General features: G+C 37.5%; 1 protein-coding gene across 1 annotated transcript in view; it reads right to left on the bottom strand.

Moving 5' to 3' along the window:
* Window positions 1-25,380, bottom strand: part of sema3h (sema domain, immunoglobulin domain (Ig), short basic domain, secreted, (semaphorin) 3H) — a 51,949-nt gene extending 26,569 nt beyond the window's left edge. The window contains exons 1-4 of the mRNA XM_049486039.1: window positions 24,141-25,380; window positions 5,615-5,769; window positions 3,522-3,584; window positions 3,305-3,424 (exon numbers count right to left, since the gene is read on the bottom strand). Coding sequence (XP_049341996.1) covers window positions 3,305-3,424; window positions 3,522-3,584; window positions 5,615-5,769; window positions 24,141-24,246 — 444 coding nt within the window. The 5' untranslated portion in view covers window positions 24,247-25,380. The remainder of the gene's footprint in view (window positions 1-3,304; window positions 3,425-3,521; window positions 3,585-5,614; window positions 5,770-24,140) is intronic.
* Window positions 25,381-26,026: the final 646 nt, after the last annotated feature.

The following is a 26,026-nucleotide window of genomic DNA, read 5'->3' as shown; positions in this document are numbered from 1 at the left end:
GTCTAATGCCATTGATGTTTGAGGTTTAATCTCATAAAAGAGGAAGAGTGTTAAAATCTCCTGCTGAACCTCCAGCACAAAGCACCACGTCCTCTCAGCTTAACCCAAACACCTCACTGCAGCTTTTATAGGCTTAACACACTCTCTCACACACACACACACACACACACACACACACACACACACACACACACACACACTCACACACACACACACACTCTCTCACACACACACACACACACTCACACACTCACACACACACAGAAAATCACACGCACATATCACTTATGTCTGGGAAAACAGAACAGCTCAGGTCTAAATTACGGGTGTTAAACTCTGTAATTCTGAATATAATGAGCGGTTCTGATCCGCTCGCTGCGTAAACACGAGTCACAGCCGGACGCAGTGTCATCTGTCCATAATCAGAGGTTTAAAACAAACGTCTGGCTGAGGAAACACAGCATTGAGTTTCCTATTGACAGCTTACACTCCTCACCTTGACCAATCACCAGCTTCCACGACAGCAGGAAGAATCAGCCTGATTTTAGTTACCGTATTTTTCGGACTATAAGGCGCACCGTATTATAAGACGCACTATCAAAGAACGCCTATTTTCTGCTATTTTTCCATACATAGGGCGCATCGCATTATAAGGCGCGTTAAGTGACACTAGAAAGGGTGCCTATATCAAAGTGAACAGGGGTGGCGCCATGTTTCCCTTCCCCCACCGGGGGTGGTCGCTTGCCGGTGGAGCGTCTCAGTATATATAAATCTAGCTCTTTCAAAGTCAAACGAGTGCTGGATATTAATCTACACAGATTCCTCTCCTGAAAACTGTTTATTTGGGTGAGTAACGTGCTTCAGTTTATTTACAGTAAGCTTAGATTTCCAGATGTCCACTAAGGCTTGCTGCACCAGCGTTAGCATAGCTATCCGCTAGCACGCTAGCTAGTCACCTAAACTAGTAAAGTTAACCCAAACTTAAACGACAGCGTTACACTGAGTAATCCTGTTCTGGTAAGACAGTGAGATATTAGCTAGCGATTCGTCCCCCGTAGCTTGTTTTAACACGGTAAACAAGCAGATTACAGGCTGATAAAACTCACCTCTGAGAGAGTTAGCGCTTAGCATCTAGCTAATGCTAGCCAGGCAAAGCAGCACAGACTTACAGGCCGATAACTCACCTCTGAACGGTGAACGCTTAGCGATTAGCATCTAACTCTAATAATACTGCTCCAGCAGTATTAAAAGTGCTAAATTTAGAAAATACTGATCTCTGAACAGTGAAAAAGCCAGCTAGCTAAGCGGTTAGCATCTAGCTATTGCTGCTCCAGCCTCGGAGCGGCACGGCTCTGCACGGAGTGTGTGTTTACTGCTCCTTACAACCTGACGGGTAAAATTTAGATAATACTGATCTCTGAACAGTGAATAAGCTAGCTAATGCTATTTGCTGCTCCAGCCTCGGAGCTGCACGGCTCTGGACTCTGTATAGCACTGAAACTCTCTATAACGCTGCACGGAGTGTGTGTTTACTGCTCCTTACAACCTGACGAGTAAAATTTAGATAATACTGATCTCAGTGAATAAGATAGCTAGCTTAGCGGTTAGCATCTAGCTAATGCTATTGCTGCTCAGCCTCGGAGCTGCACGGCTCTGGACTCTGTATAGCACTGAAACTCTGTATAACGCTGCACGGAGTGTGTGTTTACTGCTCCTTACAACCTGACGAGTAAAATTTAGATAATACTGATCTCAGTGAATAAGCTAGCTAGCTTAGCGGTTAGCATCTAGCTAATACTATTGCTGCTCAGCCTCGGAGCTGCACGGCTCTGGACTCTGTATAGCACTGAAACTCTCTATAACGCTGCACGGAGTGTGTGTTTACTGCTCCTTACAACCTGACGAGTAAAATCCATACAAAAGGCGCACCGTATTATAAGACGCACTGTCAATTTTTGTGAAAATTAAAAGTTTTTAAGTGCGCCTTATAGTCCGAAAAATACGGTAATATAAGGCTGCATCTTAGTATGAGGGAGGTTTATCTTGTCACTGTTGCCACTATCAATGTGGTGTTGCTCAGTCAAGCAGCTTGGGTCGACTGTATTATATTATATTATACTCAGCAACTGGGGTTTTGACAGAAGCGAACAGGTTGATTGGTGTATTAGACTCAGCATCCTTGGAGTTGGCTCGCATAAGTAGCTTGGGCTGATTTCCACATTATATTCAGCAATCGGGGTGTTGGCTGTTCGCCATATTATACTCTGAAACCGGGGTGTTGACACAAGCAGTACAAGTAAATTGCCATATTATACTTGGCATCAGGGGTGCTGGCACAAGCAGTGCAGGCTGATTGACATATTATACTCTGAAACTGGTGTGTTGGCACATGCGGTGCAGGTTGATTGCTGTATTATACTCAGCAACCAGGGTTTTCACTAGCAGTGCAGGTCGATTGCCATATTATACTCTGCAACTGGGTTGTTGACACAAGCGCTACTGGTTGATTGACGTATTATAGTCTACAACTGGGGTGTTGGCTCACACAAGCAGCTTAAGCTGATTTCCATAATATACTCAGCAACCGGGGTGTTGACGCAAGTGGCTCAGGCCATTTGCTGTATTATAGACAACAACCGAGGTGTTGGCTCTCAAAAGCAGCTCTGGTCAATTGGTGTATTATACTCTGCAACCAGGGTGTTGACTCAAGTGGTACAGGTTGATTGCTGTATTATACTCGGCAACTGGGATGTTGGCTGGGGCAAGCAGCTTTGGCCGATTGATGTATTATACCCAGCAACCGCAGGGTATAAACACAAGCAGTACAGCTTGATTGCTGCATTATACTTGGCAACCGGGGTGTTGGCTCGCACAAGCAGCTCTAGTCAATTGACATATTATACATATTATACTCTGGGGTGTTTCCATAAGTGGCTCAGGCCGTTTGTCATATTATACTTAGCATCCGGGGTGTTGGCACAAGTGGTATAGTCCGATTGCCTTATAATTCTCAGCAAACGAAGATGCCAAGCGTTGTGTTCCAGATTTAGGCCTATATTTAAACTGTAGTCAGGCTAATGCAACTCAGGCTCGAGTGATTTGTGTTAACTGGGTTTCAACTGTCTCCAAAAGTACTGTAATCAATCTGCTTCCTGCTTTCAGGTGCTGTTCATATTTCATATTTCTATTCATATTTCCTTTACATCCTTCACAATCTCATATCAGGATCTGTGAGGGTCTGTATCAATACCATAATACAATAACTGTAAATGCATGCAAGTGATAATTATGATTTTTTCCGTACCATACGGAAGAGGTGGACGGGGATGAAGGCACAGCGAGGGTTAAAGGCTCCGGTTCCACAGGCGTAAAGATGAGTTTGGTTATAGGCCTCCAAAACTCGCAGAAAATTACCACACTCCAACTGGAGACAGGATGAAGATCAAGAGAAAAAGGGTTTAGTTCCAGGAGAAAATACAGATCTAATGTGTATTTATGTATATGTTACATATGTTCTTCACCTGGGGGTCTTTTCCAGCCATCAGACAGTCCTGGATTCGCTCTGGAATCGCTGGCCAGTAAATCTGAAACATAATAAACACAGAAATAAAAAATTATGATGTCAGATAAACACTCTCACAGAGTCAAATATGAATTCGGGTCATGTGTGAATGCTCAAGAGCATCGCATTATTATTCACAATGCTTTTCTATTAAGAAATAACAATAATACAACCCTATAATTTCTGCTGTAGACTGAAATCATTTGGATTTTGCATTAAAAGATCAAAGGTATTTACATCTGGATTTGATGGGTAAAAGTATTGGAATATGTGAATATTAGGTGTGATTTGTTGCCCTGGTTTGTTCTGATACATTAATTATTCATTTTAATACTGGCTATAGCCAGTAGAATCATTTGGAATGTCCTAAAGAAGAAAGTCGTCACTGGTGTACTAGGTAACATATGTTCAATAGGTAGACAAAGGAAAATCACAGCAGTGAAAATGAAACAAAAATATTGTGAGATCTATAAAGAAAAACCCTAAACCCACTGTTAATGACATTTAAAACAACATTCTAAGGGCAGGAGGTAGGATATCACAATCAAAACCCAAATCTGAAACTTGTTTAAATAACAATATATCAATGTTTCAGGACAAATCTGGACAATAAAACACACCTGACACCTGATAGTCATGTTCCTAAACTTTTGCTAAAAAAAAAAACATGTTTGGGTTCAGATAAAATGTGCTGAATCTTTCTGAACTGGGTCTCAGATACAAGTGTAAATACCTAAAAAAAATAAAAGCAGAAATGTTGATTTTTTTGTCTCATAATCAGCGTTTAATGTCAAATTCAAATGTTTTCAGTGTACAGTAGAAGTGTATATATATGAATATAAATATGAATATCAATAAAAGTCGACAAATAAAGGAATTTGCCGCACTGTTTCAATACTGTGGATTATACGGATGATTTTAATCCTAATTCTGATGGTGGGAGATGTTGGTAAATGGCGGTGAGTAAATGTACTGAAGCTCGGTGAGTCAGTTCAGCAGGAATGGCTGCACTCCGGAGACTCAACTCAACTGCTCTCAGATTTAATCTACATAAACGCCACACACTTAGTCATGTAGGGGATGAAAGCACATATGCACGGGTACACACACACACACACACACAGTTAGTCATGTAAATGGGGTGGGCTGGTCAGAAATGGCAGTTTTGATAAGATAAGGGTGAGTCTGCTACTAAATTCTTGTTTGAGCACATTTTACTGGTAATGTAGTTGGCAGTGTGTGTGTGTGTACGTGTGTGTGTGTGTGTGTGTGTGTATGTACATGAGTGTTACAGCATAGCAATACAGACACTCCCACACACAGCAGCACTAAGCCGTGTCACTGCTATAATATCCAGCAGTGGCAATGCGGCAAAATTAACCCTTTAAGCCCTGAGCTAATCCCTTAATGTTAATGTTAGTACAGTATTTACAGTAAGTTACGAAGATAGGGCAGTTGAACTATAGGGGGTTGGACTATAAGGCAGGGTAACTATAAGGCAGTTGATCTATAGGGCAGTTTAACTATAGAGGAGTAGAACTATAAGGTAGTTGAACTATAAGGCAGTTAATCTATAGGGCAGGTGAACTAATGGACAGTTAAACTATAAGACAGTGTAACTATAGGGCAGGTGAACTGTAGGACAGTTGAACTATAAGGCAGTTAATCTATAGGGCAGGTGAACTATTAGGCAGTTAATCTATAGGGCAGGTGAACTATTAGGCAGTTAATCTATAGGGCAGGTGAACTATTAGGCAGTTAATCTATAGGGCAGGTGAACTATTAGGCAGTTAATCTATAGGGCAGGTGGACTATTAGGCAGTTAATCTATAGGGCAGGTGAACTATTAGGCAGTTAATCTATAGGGCAGGTGAACTTTAGGGGAGTTAAACCATAGTACAGGTGAACTATAAGGCAGTTAATCTATAGGGCAGTGTAACTATAGGGTAGATGAACTATAGGGCAGTGTAGCTATAGGGCAGTTAAACTATAAGGCAGAGGCTTTAAAGGGTTAAAATGCTGCTCATTTCTGCACTGAGACGGCTGAAGCACCTTGCGGGGAGGTTGAGTTACGTCGTCCAGGCTGGTGGAGAGCAGATAGTCCTTCATGCTGATGTAAAGCCGACGACCGTCTTCATCAGGCAGCAGAGAATGAAGATCCCCCGCAGAAAGAGGGAGAGAAAATAACCTCCCACTTCTCACCAGATCTGAGAGAAAGAGAGAGATGAACATGTGAATATTATTCATTTTCTTTTAAATGATACCCTGCAAAAACCTTAAAACTTATAGTCTTTTTATGAAGTCGTTTGATCAAAAAAGCCTTATTTTCTTCTTTGAGCTGTTTGGATGCTCCTCCCTTATTGTGACATCAAAATAAGGAAATTGGCATAGAACCACCCTGGCTCCACCCCTTACTCATCAACCCCTACCAGAGCCCCGCCCACTAGATCAGTTGTAGAAATGTTTCCTTTTGGGTCTGTTGGTCTGTTGGTTGACAACCTCAGAGAGTACACAGCAGGATTAACCAGTGGACTTCGTCCTAGGGAGGGATCTATACCTACTGTCTGTGATGTGAGTCAGCAGATATGGGAGATGTAAGAACTTTCAAATAATGAGTTTTGTGCTTATATCACAGTTAAGCATTAGCTAGCTTGTTCTTGTTTTGCCATTTAGCGATAGATAAACGTTCAGTGGGGCGTGGCCAGCAACAGCATATTTATAGTCTGTATGGTATATTTAACAACTTAGAAGGCTATTAATGCATTTTTGCATTAATATGCAAATCCGACAAAATACAACTGTTGCTGTTGAACCACCAAACAGTTGATTAAATATCTTTGAAATGTTTAAAAAGGTTTCTAATATATTAAAAAAATGTTATATATTATAGCAAATATATTTTTGTACAGCTTTTACAGTTTAAGTGACGACATTACAGGGTTAAATTCCTTTTTTAAGTTTAACATTATCTGTTACACTTTACACTCTATAAAGCTACAGTTTATGTCTATTTCAGTAATGTCCTGTCCCTGATTTACACACTGTAACTACACATGCCTCAGAGGCCTGTATGAAGCTTATATTCATTTTATTTTACACTAACGAACATTAAAATGACAAAAATATACAGTATATAACTGTAATAAAATTAACTTTAAAAGATAATAAATAAATTAGGACTGATTACACACAGCTGTCTCTAACAGCAACATAAAAAACAACTTAATCTAGTGAAAATAGACCTAAAACACATTCCGCCTCTCTTTGTATGAGGGAAACAAGTGGATCAGAGCTGGTTCTGGACCTTATAGATCTTCTCCATCCTGTAGTAACTGAAGTAGCAGAGATTCTGGGTTTGTTTAGACTGAGTTACAGAGCAGAACCGCAGCAGAACTGCAGCCATTTATCATCACACTGCCAGCTCTCTCTCCACAACACAAGACACAGATAGATTACACTGTGCCACACACACATACACACACACACACACACACACACACACAAATATATATTTTCAGGGTGGGAAAATATATTGTTCTCATTTTGTGACACATTATCAATACGGGACATTAAATAAAGATATATTTATTCCAGATAATTATTATTATTGTATATAATACTGCAGCCGGTAATGCACTGTAACCGAAGCTCTCCATGTATTACTGTATTACTCCGCCACATACAGGTAACCTAGCAACAATGCAGCGCTTACAAACCAAGCAGCGCAGCTACAAACAGAGCAGCAATGGAACTATTTTAACTGGCAGAGTTTTTATAACCAAACAGATCCTATTTTCTCCTCCTCTTTAACTCTTTAAAATCTTTCAGTAAACAGTGATAATGGAACTGTGGTTCAATCACAATAGTACACTCAAGTTCATGCTATAACACAGCACAGCAGTGTCAATATTACATGTTATAGCACAACTCTCGAGTGTATTCCTGCTTAAATTTAGTCCAAAAAACATGGAGATTAGGTAAATTGGATATTCTAACTTGCCCAGAAAACCTTTTAGGATACTAAAAAAAAAAAAAAAAAACTGGTGTGTTCAGCTCCTCAGTGCTGGATGCAGTTCTACTGGTGGACGGTGGTTTCCAGTTGAGAGTATGCTGTGCGTGATTGGCTTGTGTTGATTGTGTTGAGTTTGTATACAATGTAATTGTAAGTAGCCTTGAGTGCTTCGAGTGGAAAAAAGGTGCTATAAAAAGTGTAAATGTAAGTAAGTAAGTATTTATTAACATTAACATAGGCACTCAAAACTTTTTAAGCCCCGCCCCCATTTAGACTCACTAAAGATTCTGCTTAATTACTCCACATGGTGGTGCTATAATCTCATTAATAGGGTTAATAAACCTGTGGTGACGAATGTTGGTTGTTAAATTCTATAAAACTGTAACACGAATAACTTCATAATTTCTGGTATTTGATTATTTTCTTATATTCTTCAGTATCTCCTCTTGTTTAGAGGATCAGTTTTGAACATCTCTGCTGGATTTTCTCAGTCAGTTTTATGAGGTAGAGTCTCCTGGAATTCAGGCTTTCAGTTAACAGCTGTGCTGAACTCATCAAGAGTTAATTACTTGAATTTCTTGTCTCTTAATAAAGTGTTTGAGAGCATCAGTTAAAGTAAAGTAGTGAAGAGGTAGAGTTACAGGTATACAGTGAATAGTGGATATTTGAGTAATGTTCTAATCCAGATTATGAGAAGCAACAACTACTCAACTAAATAAAGAAAGAAAAAAGACTTTCAAGAGAATATCAAAAACGTTATGATGAGGAAGAAACTGGCACTCATCAGGAACTGAAGCTGCATAAAATAAACAACTATACACACACACACACACACACACTGTGAGAGAAATCCGAGGACAGGAAGCCAGACGGTCCGTCTAGAAAAACCAGCTTCCAGCATTAAACAACTGTCGAGATTCGTAGATGCGTAGAAGCTCTGATGACAGACAGATAAACAAATGAGCCAAAAGACGGAGAGATCAGATGGAGAGATCAGATGGAGAGATATACAGAGGTAGAGATGCAGAACAGAACAGAAGAACTGTTTATAAAGTAATTGATGACAGACGCTGAATATCTGTGATCCAATCAATACAGTTCCTACAAACTTCATTTGCTCTTTTTTATTAATCTATAGACGAGCCATCAGCCATGCACTGTGCAGCTTGATTTAGGGCGTGTCAGTGTGTCTTTGCTATCGTAACGTCGGGAAAAGTACACCTTCTATGGCATGTACTAATTCTCTTAATTAATCATTGGTGGGGTTAATTCATTTTGGGCGTAATGTAAAATGGTTAAATGAACCAATCAGAGTGTCTCTTGCTCATCATTCCCTTTTTAGAGTCTGACTTTGGTGGATTGCTATTGTAACGGTGCAGCTACCTGGACGTGTTCAACAAACTCTTCTCAGCAGAGGAAACTGAGCTGCTGGTTGACGCTGTGAAGGAGCTCCAGCAGCTCATTTACGGGAACAGCAATGTTATTTTATTTACTATTCTGTTTATTGTTGATGTAAAAGTTGGGTTTGTGCTGCTGTGTGTTCATGTGTGTGTAATAAGTGGGGGTGTACGCTCGGCTCGGCGCAGCGCCTGTGTAACCGAGATAGCGATGAACGTCTGACTGTTGGCGTCTGTCTAGGTTGTATTCAGTCAGTGGAGCTCCTGTGTTTTCTGTTACCAAGATAAACAAGATAAAACTCCAGAAATGTACCTGAACACACCTCATTTCCAGAACACCACGCCCATCAGTGTAGATATATTCAGAAGCTCTGCTGCTGTTTAAACCAGGCAGGAGGAAATAGGAGTGAAAATAGACTGTTGGTGGGGGGTAAGATAGCGATGAGCATTGCAATGTTTCTAGAGATAAAATAAATAAGAGTTAAACCCATTTCACTTCACTTCAGTTCTCCTGTACAAAAAAAGGGAATAACGCTGCCCAAATTAGGGCTCCTGGTGGGCACACACACACACACATTCCTCACAGCACCAGCTGTGCCCACTCCACCCTTTTCTCAGACAGTTGCTGTAGCAACAATTAGCGTGTGGTTCTTTCCGGGGTGTGTGGTACAGTAATACCCCCCCACAGGATTATGAGTGGTATTCCACCTGTCTCTCTGCAGAGTGTGTGTGTGTGTGTGTGTGTGTGTGTGTGTGTGTGTGTGTTCAGCATTCAGTCCTGTCTGTCTCATAATGACCCTTAACAACTAGGTGGTCTAAAGCAGCATAACCTTTGACCTCCAATAGTTTGATGACTGACCTTTTTGAACTTTGTAAACTAAAGGAATCAGACGTACATCCCTGTGGGTCTGTCTCTCAGTCCAGTGCCTGTCTGTCTGTCTGATGCCACTATAAAATGCTTTAATAGAGTCCTTTATAAAGGTTTTATCAATTAGTTTATAAAGGAGTTTAATAACTATTATTATGTAGGTTGTAAATACTTTAAAATATCATTTATAAGCAGTTATTACACATAAATAGACACAGCTCTGAAAAAAAACAAAGAGAGCATAATTTTGCTATTTATAGGTTTATGTTTGAGTAAAATGAACATTGTTGTTTTATTCTATAAACTACAGACAACATTTCTCCCAAATTACAAATAAAAATATTCTCATTTAGAGCATTTATTTACAGAAAATGAGAAATGGCTGAAATAACAAAAAAAGATGCAGAGCTTTCAGACCTCAAATAATGCAAAAAAAACAAGTTCATATTCATAAAGTTTTAAGAGTTCAGAAATAATCAATATTTGGTGGAATAATCCTGGTTGGTTTTTAATCACAGTTTTTTTTTCATGCATCTTGGCATCATGTTCTCCTCCACCAGTCTTACACACTGCTTTTGGATAACTTTATGCTGCTTTACTCCTGGTGCAAAAATTCAAGCAGTTCAGTTTGGTGGTTTGATGGTTTGTGATCATCCATCTTCCTCTTGATTATATTCCAGAGGTTTTCAATTTGGTAAAATCAAAGAAAATCATCATTTTTAAGTGCTCTCTTATTTTTTTTTTACAGAGTTATATAAATAATATCGAAAGTCAGTACTTTAGTCATTTATTATGTTAGAATAAACCATGTTACAATGACTTGATAAATAATGAATCTGGTTTATTAAATGCATAATAAAGTTATTAACAGATATGTTAATGCAGACTGATGGAAAAGACATAATATAAAGATTTGAGGTTTCACAGGATAAATAAATGTGAAATCACAATTTTATATTATGTATAAACAATGGGCAACAGTTTATATTTATATGTATATGTAGTAACTGCTTATGAATGGTTTATAATGTACTTACAACCTAATTATTAACATTATTAAACTATTTATAAACCTTTTAAAAAAAGATTCGCATTAAAGTGGTACCATCCATCCATTAATTTATTTAACCACACAAAGATGCACAAACACACACACACACACACACACACACACACACACACACACACACACACACACACACACACACACACAGGAAAAAGATAGATAGAGTCACTAACATTGTGTCAGTGGGACTGGGCGTCTGTCAGTTTAAGGGCAGCTGGGTATATATTTAACCACACTGTGTGTGTGTGTGTGTGTGTGTGTGTGTGTGTGTGTGTGTGTGTGTGTGTGTGTGTGTGTGTGTGTGTGTGTTGTGTGTATGTGTGTGTGTGTGTGTTTGTGTGAACATTAGATTACCTTTAGTCATGAGAGAGGCTGATGTCCGAATATGTGATTAGAGCAAATGTGTGGCGTGTGATACAGCTAAGAACATTCCTCAGACACACACACACACACACACACACACACACACACACACACACATTCTCACATAAAAGCTCTCTGTCACACAGATACTTTTTATTTCCTGCTCACTATAAAGATGTTATTGTGTGCTACCGTTTGACGTGGCCTTCAGAATAAAAATAAATCATCCAACATCATTCCTGAAACAAATGAGAGAGCACTTAAAAATGATGATTTTCTTTGATTTTATCAAATTAAAAACCTCTGGAATATAATCAAGAGGAAGATGGATGATCACAAACCATCAAACCACCAAACTGAACTGCTTGAATTTTTACACCAGGAGTAAAGCAGCATAAAGTTATCCAAAAGCAGTGTGTAAGACTGGTGGAGGAGGAGAACATGATGCCAAGATACATGAAAAAAAAAAACTGTGATTAAAAACCAGGATTATTCCACCAAATATTGATTATTTCTGAACTCTTAAAACTTTATGAATATGAACTTGTTTTCTTTGCATTATTTTAGTTTGTAGAATAAAACAACAATGTTCCTTTTACTCAAACATAAACCTATAAATAGAAACTGAAGTTTTAATGTGTAAAAAGTCTAAAACCAGCTCCGTTTCTCTCTGTAACTAAAGAAACTCTCCAGAGAGTTAAACCTAATGACTGACAGCAACAAACAGCAGCATCCGACCCCAGCTTCAGTCTGCCGGGATAAAATAACACAATGAGTCGTCTGAACATTCTCCCCCAAAAGGACAAAGACAAAGACGTTTTTTTGGCAGAGCGGATTCGGGATATATAAGAGTCTGGATATGGAACTAGAGCTCAGATTGAGTCAGTGTGTTTGCACGGCTGTCGCTAACTCTTTGGGTGCCTTAAGCACGAGTTATTTCTAAAATAACTTCTTCATTTTAACCCTTTGGGACCTGAATTTTATTATATATGAAAAATATATGAAAAATATATATATATAAAAAGAATACATGAATGCTGTTTTTTTTAAATGTCCTGTTATTTTAATATAAGCTCTTTATAAAGAAGAAATTCCAATAAATAATCCCCAAAAAATATTTAAATGCTTTTTAATGCCCATTGCATTGTTTAGATTGTATTTATTTTATGTTAGATACTGACCTTTTAATTTCAAAAACCATCCCTAAACAGTAAAATAAACATTAAAACAAGTATTATACATAAAAACAACATAAAATTAGTAAAAAATTAGCTCTTAGTTTGCCTCGTCGGCTCTAATGCTGCCATGCCTTAATGTCCGAGTTGCTGTTTTTGTCCAGTGCAGTGGGCGGGGCGTAGCAATTTTTTCATAGGGTGGTTCATGGTCTATTCTGATGGACAACAGATCTTAATTAATCACTGTTATGTGCAACAAAACATTAAAAAAGATAAAGAAAATATGTGATGTCCGTTGTAAAGGACACAGGGTCTGAAAGGGTTAGAAAACTGTTTAGAAAACAGCAAATAATTAAGAGAATTTTTAAAGAGGAAATCTTGATAGAAAACTAAACTAATGCCACTAAACATAATAGATAGTGAATAATTAATACCCCCACCATTACTTCACCTTATTATAACTTTACTTTTGGCCTTTGTTAAAGGGTATCTAAACTTCCTGATTCATGCTGACTCCACCCTCAGCTCTAAATTTAAAAATGCAAAAAAAAAGGGGAGGGGCACTGGGTGATGTATGGGTTTAGGGGCGGGGCAGCAGGGAAAGAGGTTTTCAATTTGGTAAAATCAAAGAAACTCCTCCTTACTAAGTGTGTGTGTGTGAAAGATTGAGATATGTTTTCGTATGCGGCGTGTGTGTGTGTGTGTGTGTGTGTGTTGCTTCTGAATGGGCAGCTCTGTCTAGGCCAGCACCCCCCTGGGGAAGCGTTTCCTACGGTGCAGCTCAGGAAAAACGGGACACACTTCCTGTGAAAATGGGGTTATCACTTCCCCAATTACAGCCCAATTACTGAGAAGAGGTCTGGAGATTACAGCTGAGAAACTCACACACACACACACACACACGCACAAGTTTGTTTTTTAGAACATGCCAGGACACGGGGTCAGACATGTGTCCCATATTTTATACTGTATACACTATCAATCAAAACTTTCGACACATCAATTCTTATTCAGTGTTTTATACTTTATTTCTATATTTAATGTATTTTCTACATTGTAGATTAATATTAAAGACATGAAAAAACGATTAAGGGACACATAGTTAAGGGGAATTCTGTATTAAAGAGTATAAAAGTGTAATTCCTCCACATTAATCTCCTGATCTAAAGCTGATGAACTGAGATGGTGATTTGAGGTGATTTAATTGGGATGAGCTGGAGCTTCACAGCGTAAATATTAGGGCTGTGACGATAATTTTATTACCGCAATACCGCGGTTATGGGACGTCACCGCGGTGATGAGCTCATTACCGTCATTACCGCATTTTTTTATGGCTGTCAAATCTGATTGACTGCGTTTTGAGCGGTAGTAAAATGCTCCATATAAGCACAACTGTGGTGAATTCAGTATTAATATGTCAAGTGTAAGTCCTACACTATAGGGCTGTGCAATATATCAAATATATTTTGATCGCGATAGATATTGGTGTCAAACGATCTCAAAATTCATAATATCGAATATAAATTTTTTTGTCATTTATCTGTGCTGCCGCTGCACTGGCGCGGCAGCGAATGGGTTAAGCAAAACGCGGTGCGTGGTACTCATTGAGGTCCTGCTCACTTCGTCTCCATTGAGGCTGCTGAAGAGAGTGAAGATTAGCAGCACTAATATTGGCTCGGAAATGGAAGCTACAGGGCAGGCTCAGTAAGTTGAGAAAAAAGGAAGAAAAAGACTCAGAACAGAAGAGAATCATCTGCAAGATTTGCCGGAAAGTGGTGTCTGCACCTCTCGCCAACACATCAAACTAATTCACCCACCTCAAGGTAAACCATAGAGCCATGTAAGGTGTTCCGTGGTCACATTTTGAGAAAGTAAAATATATTAATTCATTGTCTGGCTGTTGGCTGTTCTGCGTGAGCACCGCGGAGAACGCGCGGCATTGCGCCTCAGTCTTGGTAAAAATAGTAAGGTTGGTTGAAGTGTAGTTCAAACAGCAAAGCAATGATATAAAACTATAACCACCATCTTTACTGAAATGTTGTTATCTGACCAAGTCTGAGGTAAAATGCGCTGCGCCTTGTCTCTTTCACAGCACGCGGAACTGAGTTCAGAACCGCTACAAATATAACCATATGAAACTCAGTTCAGATAAATAAACTTCAGATGAGTAAGGACACGTAAAGTGAAACAAAAATTGTCAAACATAAAGGACAGGTTTCTATTATTTTAAAATGGAACTAATGTCTTTTTTTTGGTCGGTTGTCTCTTGCGAGCCGATTTCTTAACGTCACGACATTTTAATCAACATATTATATGACGCGGGTCCCGTCAGGATATCTTGCGGCACAGACAGAACTGAATTGTTATTGGCGGGAACAGGAGTTTAATCAATCCAGAGGATGTGGGAGCACATTAATAAATAGTTAAGAAAATTGTAATAATCACGCAGTGATTCTCATGCACGCAACAAAAAAACCCTAAGCACAAAAAAGGAGCGGAGAATGGACCGACACGCGCACACACACACCGATTTTTTTTTTGTAATGTGGTAAGAAACGTGACCGCACTATTCAGCACGGTTTTAATAAATATTTTTTTTTATTTTAAGCACTAAATGTAATTTATTAAATTTATTTAGGACCGCGGGGCAGGTGCGGCAAAACTGTGTATGTGGCGGGCTGATGCGGGATTAAAAGAAGGATTTTTTTTTTGCGGAACGGTAACGGGACAAAAAAGAAATGATGTCTGAATTAATTTCCTCCAATCGAATATAATTTAACATGGTTTAAGAATATAAAATAATTTATAAACAAACGAAATATTTAATATTGAGCTAATAGCCCAAGTGCAAAAATACAAAATCTGTAATACTCTGCACTGCACAATTCAAACGAAATAGCCGTAACGCAGCTGCGCTCCTGCCCTGCGATGCAGCCGAAGCCTGGTGTGAGGCAGCAGAAATTCTGGGGTGAAAACTACATAACTACACAACATAAGGAGACATAATGCACTCCAAATATTCAGGAGGGAAGTGAAATAAATGATACTGTACAGATATAATCTGTATCTAGTAGATATTTAATGAGAAATAAGAAGAGTGTGAATAAAAAAAAAAAAACAGACGCCTATCACAGACTTCTTGAGCCTTGAGCCCGAACGGCCCGAGGAAAGGGGTGAGAAATATATTTTTTTCGGGGCCGGGGGTCAGTGGAAAATTTTGCTGTGGATTAATTCGTCTTTTTTTTTTAAACGAATATTAGAATATTCGCTACCAATTACTGCCGAATATCCTGAGCTCAAAACCGCTATTCGGGCCAGCCCTAAAATAGATCTATGGATGGAGAAGGGGGAGGCGGACAAGCTCCTCCTTCAAAAAGTCTGCTCGGAAAAAAGACAGGTTAGCTGTACAATGACGAATTATACAGGCAGCATATGTTCACTTGTTATGCTGTATTTATGGTTTATGTAGAGGTTGTATGTAGGCTGTATGGTTTGAAGAATAAAGATTTGTTACCAATAAATTTGCGGGTTTTTTTTTTTTGGGGGGGGGGGGGGGTCTCGCGGTTAACCGCAATATCGCGGTGATGCGTTAGTTTTTTACCGCGGTTATAAAAAATCAATACCGCCCCAGCCCTAGTAAATATTAAAATATATTTACACCAAGAGTCTGCAGATCTGAACCCAAAGATACATCTGATACTTATTTAGAAGAATCTAAAGTAGAAAATAAACAGATTCTGGTTTATTATTTAAAAAATAATAATTCAGCATGTGTTCCTGTATAGCTTTAATATTTAACAATATCTTTAATTATTAAATGTACAATGTAAAAAAAATACAAAAGAAAGAAAAAACCCTGAATGAGAGAGAAGAGGAGTCTTCAAACTTTTGACTAGAACAGTATAAGTATATGAAATGTATATATGTAATGTATAGATACGTAAAGCCTATATGTTATACCTACTTGTTTTTGTATAGATATAACTGACCAAAAACAACACAACCAACCGTCTCACATTTACCAACTAACATCCTGAAGATCTCCAGAACTTTACAGGGTAAATATTCTTTACGGGACTGACGAGACAAAAGTGGAACTTTTTGGAAGGTGTGTGTCCATCTGTTACATCTGGCATATAACTACAAAACACATAATTTCAGAAAAAAAAGAACATCATACTGAACGACGTTAAACATGGTGGTGGTAGTGTTTGTGTGTGTGATGGTCTGGGGCTGCTTGCTGTAATAGATTAATAAACATTAATTCTGCTGTTTACCAATAAAAAAAACAAACCTTAAGCAGAATGTTCGTCATCAGTTTGTGACCTCCCTTAAGCTCAGGAGTACTTGGGCTCTGCAGCAGGACAATGACCCAAAGCTCACCAGCAGGTTCACCTCCAAATGACTCAAAAAAAAAAACTGAATGAAGGTTTTGGAGGGTATTGTTAAAGTCTGATTGATTGAGATGATGTGAATGATCTTAAACAGTTTTAGACGATTTTGCTCGAAAATCCTCCAGTGTTTCTGAATTCAAACTTTTAATTCTGTAAAGAAGAGAAGAGTGGAACTAAATTCCTCCACAGAGATGTAAAAAAACTCATTATCAGTTATCGGTAACGGTCGATTGATTGCAGTTATTGCCGCCAAGAGTGGAACAATCAATGTTTTATCTTTAGAAATGAAATTATCATAAAAAACAGATTTTTATATTTACTCAAGTTATATTTGTCAAATAATAAAATGTATTTGTTAATCTGAAAAATGTAAATATGATAAAATAGCAAAAACAAAAGAAATCTGTTGGGGGAAAATATATTTTGCAGAACTGTAAGTTAGTATATATTGCATTTCTGTTTCTGTGGATTTTCTACAGTTTGTTCAATAAAACCCACTAAACTTACATTTGTATAAATCACTGTTACACAACAATACACAAACACCCCTCACTGGAACACACCACCAACCACAAACACACCAGTTATAAACACACACACTGCCAGGGTCTGGACTGTCTCAACTCTTACTCACACACACACACACACACACACACCTACTCACTATGACCTACAACCTTCCCTGAATATGAGCATACATCATAATTATACCCTGTCTCACACACACACACACACACACACACACACATCCATCCATTATGTCAGCTTTCCCCACCTGTCACACTCAAATATACAACATAAAAAGTTGAGAAAAGTATTTATATTCATTACTCTGTAGGGAGAAGTATATTTTAGATACTAGAGTTTAATAAAATACTTCTGTTAAAAAAAAAGTTTTAAAAAAGTATCAACTCATTAAAAAAGTACTGGATTCAAAACTACTTTTAAAGTATAAAAGTAAAAGTAATGTAAGGAGAAAATATATATAAAGCCATTAAGAACAAAAGCTTAGGCCACGCCCACAGAGTCCTATACTGCACTAAAACACCACCACCCAAAACACATTTTACTAAAAGCTATAATGAATATAATAATGTTAAAATATTAAAATGTTAATGTTGATAATATAATTTGGGATTTTGCACTAGACTGTTCTCTAGTGTTTCAGCTGCATATATGCTTTTATTAAAAATGAATATATTTTATATACAGTAGAATGTAAATATATTAAATAGTTTAGTTGGGCTGGAGTTTATCTGGAGTTCTCTTGAGTCTCTGCACGGATCATCTTCATATTACACTACATACTAGGACTGCAACGATTAGTCGATATAATCGACAATGGCGATTATTTAAATTTGTCAACTACAAATTTAAATTTTGATTAATCGCTAATTTGTGGGAGATGGGTAAATTGCTCACTCACACAGTTTACACTCAACTTTCAAGTCTGTGTCTCCAAAAGTGATCAAACACAACATATTGCATATTTACTCACTAAATATCAGAGCTTTCCACATTTAAACAACATCCAGATATTTAAATGCCTTTTAATCTCATGTTTAACTGTTTTGCTCGTTTTTAGAGATGGAGAACATGGCAGAAATAGTAGAATTTTAGTAGAATACAAATAATCATCAGATTAGGCGACTATCTAAATAATCATACGTCTGCTATGTTCCTGCTGGAGTGTGGGGGGGGGGGGGTCAGAATGGTATTTATACTTCTCTACATCCAATCACAATCAGATTCACTCTATCTGGATGGAGAGATTTATCTGGATAGGGGTTTTATTGAACGATGAGAAGCCGGAATGAAAACCAGCTGAAATGAAACAGGAGTAACGAGACTGTTTATATTAAAATGTAAGGAGGAGAAAGGTCAGATAATTGTGTATAAATGTGAAAATATTTACTGCAGTAAAGAACAGATAAGCCTAATTTCTCCTGTGTTGATATAACACTATAAAACAGCAATGCTCAGGGCTGCAGTGATGAGTCCTGCTGTCCTGCTGCCCAGAACTTCATCCAGCCCGCTGTCATGAAGCTGACAGTGTTGGCAGGCTGGCTCTTTTCCCAGTCGCTTTGTCACACGCCAGCAAATCGCCCATCTGCTGGGCGGCACAGTGGAGGGTATGGCTGTCTGAGCACTCCAGCTCACTTCACCATGCATTAGGGTCAATATTGTGACCAGCGGCTGATTTTACACTTTACACTCACATGCCTAATGCTAGGGGACAGGAACTATTAGTATCATCTTTAGTCTGAGCTTTGGGGATATGTGGGCGGGGTTTCTTTCACTAAATGCGGATGTGTATCTGGATTTGTCCCTTTTCGTCTTTTATTCGTTCACACAGACAATTCGGTAACACTTTACAATAAGGGAACAATAATTAACAATACTTACTACAGTAAATGGTTAAAAGTATCATTCCATCGTTTTTTCATTCATTTTAATATGTCTAATTGTGTCTCGTATTGTGAAAAACAGTGCTCCAGTGACCCAGTATAACACGTTTTAGTCCAGAGGAGGAGTGGCTGGGAACAAACAATGGGATATCGCCTCTGATTGGCTAACAGCACTTTGATACCAGGAGGCAGCGAGACGGACAACAGTTAAAAACGTTCTAAAATAAAGACATTTTTACACTAATAACAGTCTTTGCAATGTCATATGTTACTTTACAACATGTGTAATAATGCTGAACCTGCTACGTGCAGCTCAGCCACTGATCTAGTCTTAGAGTCTCTCAGAGTAAAACACCAAATTCACCAGAGATCCTATTTAAACCTATAGTTACTTACACACAGAGGTGGTTAGTCCAGGTCCAGAAAGTAAAAATCAACCTTTGGTGGATTTTTACTTTTAACTAGTGTAAACTGTTCTCAATAGTACTTGGCTGGTGGTGTTTTTCCTCCATAGACTAATTCTAACCATTTGTTTCTTAGCTCTGAATTACTGGGTAAAGTATATAAACACTGATGTGTTATTCGCACAATAACACAGGAATGAACTGCATGCTGTTTCTAGCGCTGTTATCTCCTATCTGACGAGACAGTGTCGCTGCCTGGCTTCAACATTGTCTGTGGGCGGTCCCAAGCCGAGGTGGGCGGGGCCATGAATACTAATTCACGGGTTGATGTAGACACTGTGCTTTTCCTGATCGACTTGTTTTTTTTTCTGAATATTTTCTTTTACTAGCTGCTGCAGACAATGAGGAAGAGGAAGAGTTTCATCATGTGCAGCATCATAAACAACTCAGAGAGACCTGCTGTATTTCACAAACAACAAGAACAAGAGGATTTTAGCAGAAGGAGACCTATAAGTAATTATAAATAATAATTAACTGACACTATTTAAGACATTTGTAAACAGTACTAAACTTTAATGCTTAAGGATGTCGTAAAGAATTATGATTGAGACAGTAGTTTAAAAATGTCAATTAATAATTAGTTGCCATAAGTACTGTTAATTAATGCACCCTTATTGTAAAGCAAAGTGACGCCACTGGTCACCATCATTACCACCTACTGCTGTTGTGCATGAAAGCATTCAGTGAATGGTGTTCACTGAACACGTTCAGAATTATTGTAAACTCTGAACCGAGCAATTATAATGTTAAATGTAATTGTGAGTACTTTTCACATATGCCGGCATATGCAGAGACATTTAAATGGTCCTAAAAAGACAAACATATCATTTATCACTATAATTCCAGAGACGATATATCACTCACAAAAAATGTATAGTTCTACATACTTGCATAATAAAACATTTTTTCTAAAACTCTTATTAAAAAATAAAATTACAATATTTTACCTTGCCTACAGAAACGTCAGGTTTTACCTGACGCAGCTCTATAAATGATAAATATCAAGGTTTTGCTGCATTCTCTCACAGCGGCTCAGTGACACAGTGATCACACTTTACTGGATGTTATGGAGGAAACGTCAGCGCGAGAGTTTTCAGCGTGTGAGAGAGTGAGTGAGAGAGAGAGAGAGAGAGAGAGAGAGAGAGAGAGAGAGAGAGAGAGAGAGAGAGAGAACAGCCTGACAAAAACTGCCAGATGTCACTAATCAATTTGGAAATCAGGCCAGAATGTAGGCTAATCATCATTAGTCCAGGCCACACACACACACACACACACTAACACACACACACATACAGAGTAAAAGGCTCTGAGATAAGAGAGTGGGATCATTACAGGAGAGATCCGGTGTGAAATGGAATTGGGTTGTAGTAAAACATGATAAAAATCTTCCCAAATACAGCGCTTTTATCCAATGCTCCCAGCTAACAGGTTTACAATGCTAGTGACAGGGGCACAGAGTTACCCGTGCTAACAAATGCTGATTTTCACACCATTAACAAACTCAAAGTAGCCCCACACTTCATTGGAAGAGTTCTGAGGGTCCTGACATTTAAAACGAGGCACTGAGAGCTTTAAAAAAAGTGTACTGATAGATTATTAAAACACTGTTTATAACCACAGTCAATCAATCAATCAACCTTTCATTTGACTCAGAAATACATTTCAAAATAACAATTAATAAAAGATACAAGTAGATAAAAATAATAAGAAGAATAAAATTTGGTTTTACTGAAGAAATCAAGAGTAATAGGAAGATAAGATTAATAGAACAAAAAAACTGTTAAAATTAAGCTAAAACTTTTATATAGTACAATAAAAAAAATAAGATAAAAAAGCAATAATACAAAACTACAAAACTATTAAAAAATAAAATAGTTCCTTCAGCTAGTTTATTATTAAAAACACTGTTTATACACAGTCAATCAATCAATCAACCTTTCATTTGACTCGGAAGAACATTTTAAAATAACAGTTATTAAAAGATTCAAATAAAAAAATAAAAATAAGAATAAAAAAAATAAGAAAAAGAATAAAATTTGGTTTAACAGAAGAAATCAAGATCAATAGGAAGATCAGATTAATAGAACAAAAAAAACTGTTAAAATTAAGCTACATTTTTTACATGAAAAAAAGCAATAATACAAAACTACAAAACTATTAAAATATAAAATAGTACCTTCAGCTAGTTTATTATTAAAAACACGGTTTATACACAAAGTACCTTCAGCTGGTGTACTAAAAATAGGTGTAAAAAATCTATTTCTTTGTATGGGTAACTCTATGCACCTATCTTTAGAATTGTAAGCCTGCTAAAAGTGCTGTATTTGGGAATGAGAGAGTTAAAAGGCTTTTATTGTCATTATATCTGAGTACAGGTACACAGTGTAGTGAAATTACATTCCTCCGGAACCATGGTGCAACATAGAACAACAAGCAATAGACAACATAAAGTGCAGGAGTGTAACAAAAGCGTAGAATAAAACTATAACACTCCAATAAATACAATAAATACAACAGACGAGACAGTTTAATAGTCAGGACAGTGCAGTACCGATACGGTATAAAAAATATGCATTGTGAGGATAAAGTGCAGATATATATAATGCACTGTAACATATAGAACGTATATAATCACAGCAGTTACTGAAGTAGAGAGTTTATAGGTTTTTTATGGAAAAAGGCAGCAAATATTGCTGATAGAGACTAAAACCCATGTCCATGCCTCTACTATGCCCTCAAAGACATTTTGGCTACCATCTAGGCTGATCTTTTGCAATTATTCTAGGTGCAATCTCGGTTGGGTTTGAGTATGGATGGACGTTTTTCTTTTAGTTTTTTTAGTTTAATAATAATAATAATAATAATAATAATAATAACAATAATAACAATAATAACAATAATAACAATGAGAATCAGTAATCAAAAATTCTCAGTTTCAAAACTGATAAAGACTGAAAAGGTATATTCTGAAGCTAACGCTTATTTTGACTACCCTTTTAAAAACTTATCAGCAGGATAATGCTTGTCCACACACAGCAATCACCAATCCAGCATTTATGGAGCAGCTGGGACTCTGCAGCTTCAGCTTCAACCTACCAGTGTAGAGCTACAGGATCTACAGGCCCAGCTGTAGCAACATCTGTAAACTCCATTACCCAACTGTCTCAATCTCTCAATCATGTATCCAGGTGCCAAAAAAGTGCCAACAGGGATCTAGTGAGCCTCGTTTCAACAGTTTTCAACAGTTTTCTCCAATAAATGTTAACTCTTTCACTCTAGTACATATGAGTCAAACACAAGCGAGAGCTGAAAAGGTCTTAGCGTCTTAAAAAAATAGGTTAGAAGCGTGTTTTTAAAAAAAACTACATTTCCCACAATGCAGATTGATTGTGTTAACCGCAAAGTTCTGGCTTTTGCGATTATTGTTACGGTCATTAATGCGGAAACGCTGCCGTAATTTTGCAGACAAATGTTTATTGTAATCAAAGCATCTCATTAGTTTGATAGTTTGATGCGAGGCTGCTGCAGTACCATAAAACTGTGAAATGCTACATCTGTCAGACTTATTTAATAAGATATTTAATATAATTAAGCCTATTTTCAGTACTTCAAAAGTTTTGATCAAAGTTAATATTATAGCTTGTGTTTGTTGTTATTTTTAATTCACTTGAATAGTTTGATCCTTGGTTGATGGAGTTTTCGTGGATTTTATAATGTAACAAATTAAAAGGATTTCACTGCAAAAAATCCATTGGCAAAAACTAGACAAAATATATGCAAATTAAGACAAATATATGTATATTAAGCAAAACATTTTCTTAGTAAGATTTCTTACAAAAAGCAATGGCAAAGTCTCAAAATGACTGAAGTAACACCTAAATCAAGCTAAAAAAAAGTCGCTGTTTTTGGACACAAGAATCAGAATAACTTGATTTCTGCTTGATTGTGCCTATTTTGAGTTCAAATTATTTAAAATAAGGTACAAATTCTAAGTAAGAACGATTAAGATAATTATCCCTAAAATAAGCTAAACAATCACTTACACAATAAACACTTACACAATGCTTAGTAAGAGAAAAAGTCTTATCAGAGAAGAAAATAAGATTTATTGCCTTAAATTAAGAAAATTTCACTTGCTAAGATTTAGTTTTTTTGCAGTATAGCAGAGAGCAACAAGCAAACATATATATTTATATATATATATATATTTTTTTTTTACATGCAAATGTAATATTTTAATTGAATAAGTGATACATTCAGAGGTATTTAACATTAAGGAGTAGTTACATTTGTTATTTTTTATTACATTTGGTTACATTTTGTTACCTTTATAAGTAAAGTTACATCTGGCTCTTTGAAGTTTGACACCGCTGTTCTAATATATGATCAATACTGATCACCTGATTGGTTAAGGATGGAGACAGGTCTTACCTGAGTGTGTGAACTGCAGTCTGGGCTGAGATGGTTTCCAGGCTCCAGTTAAAGAACCAGCAATCAGCAGCAGCAGAACCCAGACCAGAGACAATCCTCTCTCCATGACTGGATCACACCAGACTAGACTCAGTCTGAAGACTCTCACACACTTTAAATCACCTGATACACAACTAATACACACTCCTGAATACACACATCACACACACACACACCTCCGGCTCTCCTGCTGAGTGAGTGTGTGTTCCTACACAGTGCAGTGAAATCTAATCCAGCCTGCTCTAATATTCCTCCTGCCACCAGCGTCCTCCCGTCTTCCCCTACTCTCTCTCTCTCTCTCTCTCTCTCTATATATATATATATATATACTTCTGCTGCTCTGTCTCTTTCTCTCTCTCTCTTTCTCTCTCTGTGACTCTCTTCTTCACTCTGTCTCTTCTTTCCTTCTGTTCAGCTGTATCTCGTAGAGGAGAGTAGAGTGAGTGGAATAAGCACTGCCTTACTGACTCTCTCTCTCTCTCTCTCTCTCTCTCTCTCTCTCTCTCTTTCTCTTTATGTCTCTATCTGCGTCTCTCGCTCTCTTTTTCTCTCCTCTTAAAGCCTTGCCTCCCTCCTTACTTCTTCCACACAGTACACGCCTCTCTTTCTCTCTCTCTTTCTCTCTCTCTATTCTTTTCCACTCCCCTCTCTATCCTCTTTCTCACTCTACATTTGTTACTCTCTCTCTCTAGTTTGTTATGCTCTCTCTATTCTCTCTCTCTTTATCTGCCTCTCTCTCACACTCTCCACTCTTTCTCTCCTTTGCTGCGTGCTCTCTCTCTCTTACTCTATCAATACACTCTTCTCTCTCTCTATTCTCTTCTCTCTCTCTTTCTCTATCTCTACTCTTTTTTACTCTATCGTACTATATTACTACTCTCTCTCTCTTTACTCTCTTCTCTCCCTCTTTCTCTTACTCTATCGTAATCTTACTCTATCTCTACTCTTTCTCTTACTCTAAATCTACCTTCTCTCTTATTCTATCTCTCCTCTTTTTTACTCTCTTACTGTATTTCTACTCTATCTCTCTCTTTCTCTCTTTACTCTCTTCTCTCCCTCTTTCTCTCTCTTACTCTATCGTAATCTTACTCTATCTCTACTCTTTACTCTAAATCTACCCTCTCTCTTATTCTATCTCTACTCTTTTTTACTCTATCCTACTGTATTTATACTCTCTCTCTCTCTTTACTCTCTTCTCTCCCTCTTTCTCTCTCTTACTCTATCAGAATCTTACTCTATCTCTACTCTTTCTCTTATTCTAAATCTACCCTCTCTCTTATTCTATCTTACTGCAATTCTACTCTCTCTCTGTCTCTATCTCTCTTATACTCTATCTCTACTCTGTATTCTCAATTTCTTTCTCTCAATTCAATTCTATTCAATTCAATTCAATTTGGCTTTATTAGCATTGCTGTTTTAGAAAACAGTGTTGCCAAAGCACACAGATATCTGAACATAAATAAAAAGCAACAATAACAATAATAACAACAACAATAACAATAATTAGAATAATTAGAGTAATTAGAGTTGAGTTTAATAATGAACTGTGTTTTAATGGGGAGTTACTGACTGTCTTTCAGGCGGTGGCATGTTGCCATATATTTGGCAGCAAGAGGAGCTGTTTTTATTTCACCAGGGAATATTTTGGCTAATTCAGATTCACTCAGGGTTTTTAGGTTTCGGTGTTTATTTCTAATTCTGTGGGTAAAAGTATTTCTGATTTGGTTACTCTATCTCTACTCTCTCTCTCTCTTTGTGTTCTTAAAGAAGTGATAAAGTAGCGGGTGGGATGGGATGGCTGGTGAGCGCTTTTCATCTCATTCCATCTCTTTCTCTCTCTCTCTCTC

Source organism: Astyanax mexicanus, chromosome 12, assembly GCF_023375975.1.
Source record: "Astyanax mexicanus isolate ESR-SI-001 chromosome 12, AstMex3_surface, whole genome shotgun sequence".
Taxonomy (NCBI): Eukaryota; Metazoa; Chordata; class Actinopteri; order Characiformes; family Acestrorhamphidae; genus Astyanax; species Astyanax mexicanus.
The sequence above is the reverse complement of the archived record's forward strand: the minus strand, read 5'-3'. Positions and strand labels throughout refer to the sequence as shown.